Below are 12,260 nucleotides of genomic sequence, written 5' to 3'. Positions count from 1 at the left end.
CTTACATAAGCCTAAATGGCTCAACAACACAAAAACAACTTAAACTGCAACCTCCCAGAAAAAAAATTGAGCATCGCCACATTTCTTTGCTACATACCTCACACCTGAAGGGCTTGTATCCACAGGTATAGCTTTCTCCACGAGCCAGACGAGGGTGGCTCTGACCACTGCTGCAGTACGCACAGGAGCCTCCAGAGTCTGGGTGCTTCTCTTTCATGTGAGCCTCCAACGTCTGCTGGTACTTGTAATGCCAGTTGCATTTCGGACACTTGAGTGTCTTGCAAGAGTTGCGTGAATGCATCATGGTCATGTGCCCACCTAAGGAGCGTGAGGAACCCAGAACGGTGTCACATTTAGGGCATTCTACCCCACTTCCTCCGTTACCACCAGGCCCATGGTTCTGTGAACACTCGCCCATCCCCGTCATGTCACAGGGGCCTCCTGGGGGGAGGTGGGAGTGGCCATGAGATGAAGGGTGGAGGTGATGATGATGGTGGTGCATGTGGTGATGGTGCAGAAGGGCTCCATTTTCCTCCTCTCCCTCTGCCGGGCAATCATTTGGTTCTGGAGCTGTGGCACTATCTCGATTGGCACTTTCATCAGCAGCAGCATTGGAGGACAGAGGTGAGGAGGAAGTTCCAGCAGTGTCATCCTCGCTCCTTCTGACGGCAGCTGCCGCCATTGCCATGGGAACAGTGGGCCCCTGGCAGTTAAAGCTCAGAGGGAGCTCTGAGGTCCTCCCCCCACCGTCTGCAGCTGAACCCTCTTTCTTGACAGAGGAGGAAGTGGAAGCAGGGGCTTTGCTGTTGAGTGTGGAACTGACCGCAGAGGTGCAGGCAGAAGGCTGGAGAGCGCTACTAGGCATTAATAAAGGAGATTTGGAAATGCTTTGGTTTGAGACAGCTGGTTCCCCCGCTTCACCCCCGCCGCTGCTACTGTTACCACCACAGGCCACTGCGGTGCTTTCTGCCTCCACCTCATCTTCCTCCTCCCCTAATAACAGTTCCTCTTCTTCTTCCGAGCCCCCCATCTGGCTCGATAGGTGCGCCTTGTTTTCATGTCCCTCAGTGTCCCCATCCTCTCCCTTGCATGCCAACTCTTTCCCAGCAGGCTCCTCTGTTCTCCCTCCCTGTTTGGGCAGGGCACTGGAGTCTTTGGCAGAGCCTGGGGATGAGGTAAGAGTGGACGCTTTGGGAATGCTCAGCCCTCCAAGAGAGAGGACCGAGCTTAGTGGGGTTTGTTGCTGCTGCTGTTGCTGGAGGCCAGAGTCAGAGTCTTTGTTGAGGAGGGTCTCGCTGTCCCTGCTGCTGTTTCCAGGCTCCAGATGGACACCACTAAATGTGCCATAGAAGCTCTGGCCAGAGTTAATGGGGAGCAGGGTAGGTGGCAGAGGAGTGCTCTTATTTTTTGGTTCCAGGAAACTGATGAGGGGCTCTTTGTCCTTCCCAATGCCCTGGATGATGGCAGATGCCTGCTTGTCCCCTAGCAGCTGCCGCTCGTCCTCACACAGTGTCATGCGGTGATCATGGACGGCATGAGTGGCAAAGGAACGCGCATAGCCAAAGGACAGCTTGCAGAGAAAACACATGAGAATGGGCTTACCCTTGCCATACAGGGCTAGTCCATCAAATTTGGAGAAATCCACGTTGTTGGGAACATCTTTGGATACACAGGACTTCTTGGCAGACCCATCGCTGTTCAGGTAATCCTTGTTGCTTTTGTGCCGCACATCGAAGACACGGAAACTGTGCAGGACAGGGCTGAGGCCTGCCATGGTTGAGGTATTGGGGAAACCTTGGTCTGAATTGCCAAACCACTTCCCGAAGGACGAGGCTATGTGGAACGTGTTGATGATCTGAGGGTAGACCGAGGATGAAGTCCCAGCAGGTTCCCCCAGTTTTCCCCCACTGGTGAGAGAGTTTGTGGGAAGCAGGCTGGGTACCATGCCCCCACCACTTTGGATCAACTGACTGAGGCTCTCCACGATGTAGGCTGAGCCGTCTGGCTGGTAGACTATCTCTCCAGCCAGGTTCTCCACATCACTACTCTCCTCTTCCTCTTCCTCCTCTCCTTCCTCACTCCCACTCTCAGGTGCTCCCTGCTGTCGTGTGGGCTGATGTCGCAAAAGAGTGGGCATGCCTCCTGCCCCTGAAGCCATCGGCACCCCAGGAAAGGGTTGAAGACTTGGGAAACAGCTGTCAATCTCCATTTCATCTAAGTCCTCAGATTCTGCCTCTTCACCACAGCTCACTCCCTCTTGCTCTTCTTCCTCAAGACCCTGTCTTCTGGGATGCAGCTGGCCTGTGGCAGAGCTATCACGGTGGGCCTGGGGTGATGTCTGTTTTGGCTGCTGCTGCTGGGACTGTAGTTCTCTCACCCCGTCATGAGGCGCACTGGGATTTTGGGGTTGAGAAGGGTAGGGAGCAGAGAGAGACAGGGGGTCCAGGGAAGGGGCCTGGTTGGTGCAAGGGACCTGTGAGCTAGAGTGATCGTTCCAGGGCTGTGGTGGTTGCTGCTGCTGGGAGGAGCCGAGCCCATCGTCTGTCCCAGAAACCACAGGAGACTCACAGCTGTCCATGCTGATGCCTACATGAGGCGTTCATCGCATCCAGGCCTGCAGAGACACAAATTGGGTGAGATGAGAGGTTATTGTTGTGTTTGGCATGTTAAATGTAAACACAGACATACATACATGAGAGCACACAACTCATCACATTTAAAATACCATTGTTGGAAACATAAATGTTTATATATTCCAAAATAATACTCCGCCTATTAAGAAAAGATCATATACAAAAAAAATGTGAGGGAGACGCTATGTTTAAGAACCCCAAAAGAAGGAAATCAAATGTATAGCGCACTGGGTGAGAGACAAAAGTCTGAGATATAATTGGAAAAATGACACCATGCTCATTACGCTAGATTAGGTACTTAAACACAATACCTGAGACAAGCACTAATAAGCCGTCCATGATTCATCTTCCTGCCATATCAGGAAGGTACCATCTTTTATCTTCACCTTCCAAACAACACCCCTAATCTTATATTCTGCAAATCCTACATCCGTTTTTAATTAACTTGCAGTCAGAAAAAAGGAGAAACAGGCTAACTTAATGGATCAAATAGATTCCCTGTGAGATAATTAGACACTGAGAAGCCACCCATCAGCACATTGTACATTTACATAACTGGGAGAAAAAGGGAAAACTGCATCTAAAAAAAGACATTCTGAACAGTATCACCATTATCGCTCCATCTCCAAGTTGTGTACATATGAGAAGAATACATGCGCACTATTGATATAGATGTGTATGAACTTTAACAAGAGCAATAAAAGGCTGTATTTTCTATGAGCCCAAAATACATAAGCTGGGTTGGGACTTCGCTGCAGCTGTGTTTAGATCTTGCATCCAATAACCTCTACGCTCAGCCTGGTTTCAAACACTCCAGCCATCCTCCGCCTCTAAAATAATAAATGGGAGCTGAGCTTTCGGGAGCTGGCCATGCCCCGAGCATCTGAGAGGCCCAACACAGGCTGCAATTTAGAGCGCAGAAGAGATAAAATGATAGCTCAAGATACTGCTGAGCTAATAATTTTATTAAAGGGATGCAGCCAACATTGATTAAAGGGGGCAATCGGGCTGAAACCAATAACTCTGGGCTGCCCTTTAACCCACCAGTACTGAATATTACATGAGCAAAGTTTCCCGGCACCAAGCTCACCGCCATGTCCCGGTTGATTAGCACATTCACTGCTTGCACTTGATTTATTTACTTATTTACTTAGGGATGCAAATTTCAGCTGTGATCAGAATGGAGTCTACCCCCACACCCTAACATATTAACCACTGAGGGAGAGGAGAGATTGATAATGTCTGTCTGCCTCTTCATGAATGTCTGATGAAGCTCTCCTCCCACGCAACATACCTGAGACCTCTCTAGTCTATATGCACTCACACTACAAAAAGAATGGACTTCCATTTTATGCTTTTGTATTTGGACTTCAGGATGACAGGCCAGAGGAGCACATTGTGGGCAAAGTCACAATAAATAAAGAAGCATTTTAACAAAAGAGCAATGACTTTGGTTAAATTTACAATATGACTGCAAAGATGATGTAGATGTTATTGTCATAAATACCCGCGGACATTCATTTTCTGTCAGAACGGTCCACTTGATTGTTTTCTCTACACACTACAGATGCTAACCCCGATGACCCTTGCCTTGTTTTGCATATAAAATGAAAGATATTAGACCAGCTGGCTTATTAACAAGATTGCTTTATACAGCCAGACATGATTTAGAGAAGGCTGCCATATTGAGTGAGGGGATACTAGCCCTTACTGGTCTGTATTTATTATCTGCTCCATTAATAAGAGGCTATGAGCTCAACAGCCATTTCACACAAATGGACTGAGGGCAGTGAGAGTAATGCAAGAAAAAAAAATATGCCACATGTCAAACAGACAGTGATTCTTCAAACTAAAAGCATGTGGATAAACTGTACAAAACGAAATGAAAAAAAAAAGAGCAGAAAGTGTGACTTGTCTGAAAGGACTGCCTCATAGGAAAAAGTCTCCATGTGTCCTGTCTGAGCATGGAGTGTTTCACACCTTGTTCCTGTAATCTATTCCATCAGCCCCTCCTCCAGATTCCACTGCCTGTCTCGACCAGGCCTGGGAACACTGGGCTCACATGCGCAACTAGTAGTTAAGACGGTTAATTCACAATGACCTCTAAAGTTCTCTACTCTCATCTTTGCATGGTCCTGAGTCTGAACACAGTGGCTACAGTGCACTGTAGTGAGTGTATGTACCCATCCATTCCTATTACTGCTGTAAGATTCCTGAAGCAATTAGCAGTAGACAGGATAACACGATGACTCTTGATCAGTGCTGGAGCTCTGAGCCAGCTTGGTGTGTCCACTGCTTACAGAAAACAGGATTGCCCTTTAAAATCAAGATGGTGTAATTCAATAACCTGCAGTGGTTACTGATGAGCAATGGGATTGTCTGGAGTCGGCAAGTCGCAGATGGGCCAACTGATATAACGCTGTTTGTCTCTCGGAGGTCTGCCTGGCTCAGTGACACCTGTTTAAAGCAGGAAAAGCTTTAATCTCTGGGAGGCACTAAACAAGTCGGGGAGACAGACAAAGAGACGCGGTCGAAGAAGAGGGGAAGTGGAGGAGGCCAGTGTCTCTGTGTGCTGACTGTGTTAATAACCACAAATCAAAATGATGGAGCAGCCCACTAAAGGTGACTACTGCTGAGTGGTATTATGCAAAGTTATACACTGTAAAACGCAGAAAAGTTGTAATTTTCTTTTGCATACTGGCACTGGTGCTGATTGCACAACACGAGTGATCCCGCCATGGCCTCTGCCCTTGTGTTGTATCGTAATTTTGAATGTGGGCCCACTGAGTTGACAATAAGCAGGCTGTATGCAGCCAAAACAAGCCTTTGCTGACAATAAGAGATAATCAGAGGGAAGAAAAGCCTGGATTCCTGAGCTGATCTGAGGGAGAGCATGTCGACGCACAGATCCTGACTGTAGAACTCACACTCCTGCTGCCACCTGCCTTCAAAGGCTTTATGCCAGGGTCCCCCTGCTCTCTGTCTTTCTCTCTCCTCTGACAAAACAATAAAAAGTCATACTCCACCTCTTCCCACCACACTAACAAAGCAGATAAGATTGAACCTTGTGAAAAGGCCTCAGTCCTAATGAACACTGTCAGAGAGTGGGTCTGGATGTCATTTGGTAGGGATGGAAAATGAGATAAGTTATAAGTTATGGGTCCTTTCATTAGGTGGGATTTACCGGCCAACTGAGGGAGGAATTAAAGGCTAAGGAACCATCTGATTATAAGCATGCCTGATCACCTGCCTGAAGGCCTGGCCTTGCCTCCAGAGGACCCTGCTCTCCAGGGTTTCCTGAGGGAATTAGCTCTGACTCAGCTCTAGCTGTGAATACTGCTGGGCTATGGGCGGGACGCAGCCCGGACCTTTACTCATATCCGCACAGATGTCAGCAGTGAGGGAACACCTCTTTAAAAACGGAAAAACACTGTTCCTTAACACGTCTATAAGACCCCCTAACAATACACCAGATCTGATTTTCAGTTGTCCCTCAGTGATGTTGCCTGTCTGTGTCTGGTCTCTGAGCCATCACAGAGCCTGGCCAGCCACCGCAGGGTAAGGGGCGCTTATTGGAAAATCAATGGCGTGAACACTAAGCAAGTTACAGGAAGATGTGGGAAGGAAGGGTTCTTATTGATAAAGCAGGGGAAGGCCTTTGATGTTGCACGAGGGACATGCTCATTGATGGGGGAACCATTGTAGTCCTCAGGCAGAGTGAGGCCCGGGTTTATCTTCTAGGTTTGTTCCAATTAATCACCAATAAAGGCGTGCATGCATTGCACTCTTAAACATAAGTCCGTTTTAATGCCTGACATGGCTTGGTAAATTCTGGTTTCAGTACCGTGCTCTTACAGTGAGAGAATTTATATTTCTAACACTGCGCCTCAAATGTCTCATTGTGCCTTTCTCTACTCTGCTCTCTATTCTCTGCCAAAACTAATTGTAGCCTGCGAGCCTATATCTAATACAAAAACCTGATATTCACCTGGGGAATAACTATGCGACATCTGAGTGTGCAAGTGTGGCACAAAACTGGCAGACTGCTGTCACAAGCTGATTTGCTGTACAGAATCAAAAATAAATAAAGGCATGAAATCATTTATATTATACTCTTAATGTCATTAAAACACCTCATGTTAATCAACTACTTTTTATGAAATACAAAACAATGACAATGATTCAAACAGTCTAAAAGGGGAAATCTTTCAGTGCTATCACAGGGTCCCTTTGTCAGGGTGTTGTGAGCCAAAAAAGTTTTTCAACCACTGCTACACACAAAGGACCATTATAATTCTATTAGGTACATGAAGTTCTTGTTCTTTTTGATCCACAACACTGTTAATCAGACAATTAACCATGTGCAGCATTGTTGTTTATTGTGTGCTGTAAATATTCTGTCTGCTATTCTGCTAATGCAGACATAAGGGTGCTCCAGTATTGCTCCAACTGCAGGAGGCAAAAAGTCACCTCAGGTCGATGGCACTCAGCCTGTAAACAGGGCTTCCCGTAAAATCAATGATCTTCAGTAGGAGCTATCAGTCTGTGGAACAGAAATAGCCGTGGCTGTGTTGAGTCTGAGGCGGGGAGGAACAGTACTGTGTGTTTACATGAGTGTGTGTGAGTGGAGGGGGCCGGTCACTGGCATGTCTGGGAGTATTTCTCAGAGATAGCAGAACTGAGGCATGCAGCTTTTGTCATGTTACAGCCAGTGGAAACCTAGATGCATTAGGTGCTACAGATACAAGACTGCAGCTCGCAGATTTCATTAATATTCTTCTGTATGTGTACGTTACGCATTAAACTGGTGTTGAAACAAATATATCACTTACAGCTAAAATAATCCTTGCTGATTACAATATGAGCAACTCAAATACCCAGGAGGCAATGTGCTGATTGTTTTAGTTTCACAGCACTCAATTTTAGTAACCATTTTGCACTAGTAATACTGGCCAGAAAAGGCAAAATTGATTTGTTTGTAGTATCAATTGCCTCCTTTGTTAATAGACCTGAAATAGAACCTTGAAAATGATTTTACCCTTTACGCAACGCCATCAAATTCTGCTAATCCATTCCATATTGCAGAACGGAAGAGAAGTGATTTAAGGCAGAGCAGCGTTGAAATCACAGAGCAGAACTGTATGGTGCTCGTACACAGGGGCAGTCTGATTAAATGATCTGATTGGAGCTCAGCTAACTTCCAAAACCCTCTAGAGGGGATTTACACATGGCACTAGAGTGTTTCCTCAGTTTTGGAGGATGTGATAGAAACAGCGTGCTGGTGTAATTAGAAGTAGTTAATTAGCTGTGGGTTAATTACTGGGTTCTGCAGAGTGTTGGTGAAAGACCTGGTGGGGTGGCAAAGCAAAGGGAAGCAGCGAACACACAGCAGGAAGCTCCCAGTCTCCCGCCAATTAGCAAGCAGCATGGGGGGGCTTCTGTGGTATACTAGGAGTACAAATGTGAGAAGGCTCATATCATTTCACTCAAACCTCAGTACAGGGGAAGAGATAAAGGGAGAGCAGACAGAATACATTCTATTTAAATATGCACGCTGTTAGAGACTGTTTTTGCAAAAGAAAAACATGTTTGCCAAAAAGTTGCAGCGAACCTTTAAAGAGTGATACTAAAAAGAAACTGACAACCAGGATTCTGAGGAGTGCCAGATTAAGAGTAAAACAAAGCAGAGGCTATTTTAATTAATACAAAAGTAACTTCTTATTACAGCAGCCACGAGCTATCTTTCTGCATTTACAAACCATGCTGAAAGACTGCACTGTATTATTTTCCTGTTATGTCCCGTGTGGTTTGTTTAGAAAGCTTTGTAATTTATAAGAGCATTAATTATCCTTGGAATTAAGGTATTGATGTATAATCAGAGAGGGGCTATCGGGCACAAGCTAACATTCGCCCCCAGGCAACCCAGTGCACACAGCACACACAGCACACACTCGTGCACAGTGGGGTGTCTGTAATTGCAAGACAGACAGAGAAGGAGAGAGAGATAACTTCGAGCCGTGTCTTTCAAATTCTTATCAGATTATTTAGATACACATCCCCCATTTCTGCTCAATTTTAGACTAACAGACATGGATATTGAATGATTTGCAACAGTCTGACGTGGAACCTCACATCCTTTAGCGTGCAGTGCTGACTTTCCCATAGTGAGGAATGCAGAAAAGCTGAGAGAACACTTGATACTTTGTACACTGGTCCGTCTGGCACTAATCAATCAGAAAACAACACACCGATTATGATCCTTGGGAAGATTTCTAAAGGTAAAACATTTCAAAATCCTATAAAGATACATGTAGATACACAGTATGTATGACTCAGTATGTATAACTGTGTCTGCAGCATTTGCAGATTAGCAGGGAAGAGAGAGGGGAGATAGGGAGACAGAGAACGTCAGATTGAGATATAGAGCCAGAGAGAAAGTGAGAGAGCTAAAGACACATGTCCAATGAAAGGTCAGGGACAAGGGGGAAATGTGCTGATCAAAGTCTTTGAGCCCCAGGACCTTCATTTCTACTAATTATCAAATCTGCCCCTATTTATATCTGCGGGAAGCAGACGTTCTCTCAAGAGAGGATGGAAGTGAAATCTGCTAACTACAGTGCTTTCGGAGCTTCTGTTTGCACTCACTCCATTACATTTGTCCTATAGTAACAGGATGAGGGTGGCGGGGTGGTTAAGAGAACCGATGACCACAACTTATTTGGGAATGTTGTTGTTGTTACGAAAGTAAAGGACAGAACAGCGTGTACAGAGGACTGCCGAGCTGAGCAAAACATGAAATATAGAATCACTCTACTTTTCATAGGTGGTAAACTTATTTATATCATATTAGAAAATGATTGCCTTAAAGGAAAGAACGCATGATGCCATACACACATGCACACATACACACCTTCTTGCCACGCTGCAGTTAAGGCAAGCAAACCACAAACACAGTTGTTAAAATGATCAATACCATTGAAATATTAAACCTTAAGAAGCCGCATTATTGATTGGGAGCCCAATGATAAAATGGTTTATTATCACAATTGTGGGGCTTTATGTAAATGTTTTGGAGAGACCATCAGCTGTCCAGCAACCAATGGCTAAGCGGCTAAGTGGGTATGTGGCTAAATTTGACCCCCTCAACCGCAAACACACACATACACACATACCCCACAACCCAATCACCACACCACAGCTCCCTTACCCTGCCATCCAAACCCTGAGGAATTGCAAGGATTGGGGCGAACAGGGAGATGTCATTACCACTACTTCTACTTCCATTAAGGAGAGCTGACACTGATCAGCATACCAAGCCTGTGTTGACAGAGAGACCGGAGAAGGGGGATTTGGCCCCCCAGAACAACATGGTAGCTCGGGAACGTGGTCTAAGGGATCTCCAGCAGGCATGACAGCAAACAGGAGCATACAGTGGACGAGGATCCAGGCTCCATGCAGGGATCATGCCTTGACAGACAGATAGGGGACATGGATAACATGTTTATAATCCTAGGCCTTTCTGTGTAATCTGGAAAACAAATACCTTAGTAATGACCCAGTTCTGCACCTGGTAAAACACAGGGTTCACTAGCACCTGGAATTAGACAAATATCCACTGCGGAGCATTCTTAAAGGGACACGCTCCTTTAGCGAAGCGCTTAGGGGAATTTTAGAAAACACCAACATATGAATTAAATGTCGCATTTCCTGTCTACAGGCCCGGACCATACAGCAAACAGAAAATAGTAAATCTATAACGTGGTTAAGTGGATAAGCTGGGACACCCTTTGAGATGAGTTAAGTCACACAGAGGCTCAGCAGTGCAGCAGTGAGGCAGTGCCAGAAGTCTGAGGGTTAGGCTCAGTGTTCGGTTAAGTGTCTAAACCTGAGTAGGGTGATAAGATCCCTTTTAGAAGGCATGTGAGGGCCAAATGACCAGGAAACCTGAGTAATGTGGGTGAAAGCTGTCTTGGGTGAGAGCAGAGATGTGGAAAGTCATGCAGTGTTATGTGTGGAAAATGGAAACTTACTATCTCTTTTACGCACCTCATACCGAGGAGTGGTGCAGTCCCACATGCATATGCTTGTGCGTGCACATACCCCACCACACACACACACACACACATACGCACATAGAGCAGGGATTAGAGGGTGTCCCAGTGAAACCATTCTGTGGAAATTATTTCTTTGCAGAAAAAAAAGGCATGAAAGCCAATCGTGACCTGGCCTCTAATTCTAGAGTAGGATATCCTGGATAAATAATTAGAGGGTTCCTTTGAAGACCCTGCACAGCCGAGCCATTCACTCCCCACTTCACATTTGCTAAAGTCATTAATGACAAAGATTTAGAAAGGAAAAGCGAAAATCTTTCTGGTACACAAATACTTTTTTTATGAGGCCTGGCCCAAATTCCTCTCTGCTTAGCTGAAGCCCTTATCCTGGGAAAGAACTGCACCCGTTTTAAACAATAAACCTCATGGGGAAAAGTGTTTTCTATTGCCCCCTTCCCCCGCTGAATTATGAGAGTTAATAAAGTTAAAAGAATAATGTGCCCTGTGTTTTAAAAGAGGAAGTGAACAAAAAATGTTGGGACACTGGATGTCTAAAGACACGGTAAAATCAAAGCAAAGTGAGACAATAGTCTCAAACTCTAAAAACAAAGACTGTTTTATGCTTGAGAATGACAAAGGAGTGCGATAGCAAGCCTGCTATGAATATTAAAAGGATCCCTAATGAACATCACTGACTTCTTACACATGGCTATTCTTGTGCCACAGTGGCATACATCTCCAGTGAGTGCTCACACTTAGTCACAGCATGTGCCACTTTTACAGTGAGCTGTGTGGCTAACCAGGATCATTCATTGGGAATAAACAGGGGGGGGGGTCTAGCAGCTGGAATTACATTTATCATATTCAGATTACTCTCATTCCCAACGAAGGAAAACAGAGTCACCAAATTGTATTTTACATTCCACTGCATACATCTTAGAGTTATTTAATTTAGACATTAAAAAAAGGAACAATGTGTCTTCGGGAAGAAAAGCCCACTGAGCGCTAGTTTACATGCCAATGGGATGCCTACTCTTTACACTGGCACTTTATAAACAAAGCCCTCATAAATCAGATCTTGATGCAATCGTCATCTTGAAAGGAGAGCGGCGCTTGCCCTACAGTTTACAAGGACAGATTCCAAGGCAAACCTTGGAAGGTGATGTGCATTCCTTCTGAGTAGAGCAGTGATGAGGAACTGTCAACAGAGGAAAAGGGAAGAAAAACAAAAAAGAAAACAACTTGTTAAGTGTATAACAAGGTGGCCTGGAGGGCAATGCTGAAAGACACCTCAGCACTTGACTCTGAAGTGTGCGAGGAACATCAAACGGCATTTCTGTAGCTACGTTGAGCACTGACAGAGCCGACCACGCTGTTCAGAGACCCTTGTGTGAGGAAAAACGCTACAGTTTGGCAGAAAATAAAGAGGTAAAGTGTGACTAAAAGACAACAGTTCCTCGTGCAGCAGTAATCATAAGTGTTCATGTGCACTAAATCTGAGTTCTGTTCTGAGCCACAGACCTCCAGGGAGACCTGTCGAACATGAGGGAAAGCTGCTGCCATCAACCTACAAAAC

The 12,260-nt window shown here is 45.5% G+C and overlaps 1 protein-coding gene across 5 annotated transcripts in view; it reads right to left on the bottom strand.

The window, feature by feature from the left end:
* The window catches only part of zfhx3b (zinc finger homeobox 3b), a 153,948-nt gene that overhangs the window by 93,297 nt on the left and 48,391 nt on the right, over positions 1–12,260 (bottom strand). For all 5 annotated transcript variants that reach the window (XM_049593671.1, XM_049593653.1, XM_049593685.1 and 2 more), the window contains exon 2: positions 98–2,614. In XM_049593671.1, coding sequence (XP_049449628.1) covers positions 98–2,578 — 2,481 coding nt within the window. In that variant the 5' untranslated portion in view covers positions 2,579–2,614. The remainder of the gene's footprint in view (positions 1–97; positions 2,615–12,260) is intronic.

This window comes from Epinephelus fuscoguttatus, linkage group LG2 (assembly GCF_011397635.1).
Source record: "Epinephelus fuscoguttatus linkage group LG2, E.fuscoguttatus.final_Chr_v1".
Taxonomy (NCBI): Eukaryota; Metazoa; Chordata; class Actinopteri; order Perciformes; family Serranidae; genus Epinephelus; species Epinephelus fuscoguttatus.
Note: the sequence above shows the minus strand (reverse complement) of the source record. Positions and strands in the feature narration are given on the sequence as shown.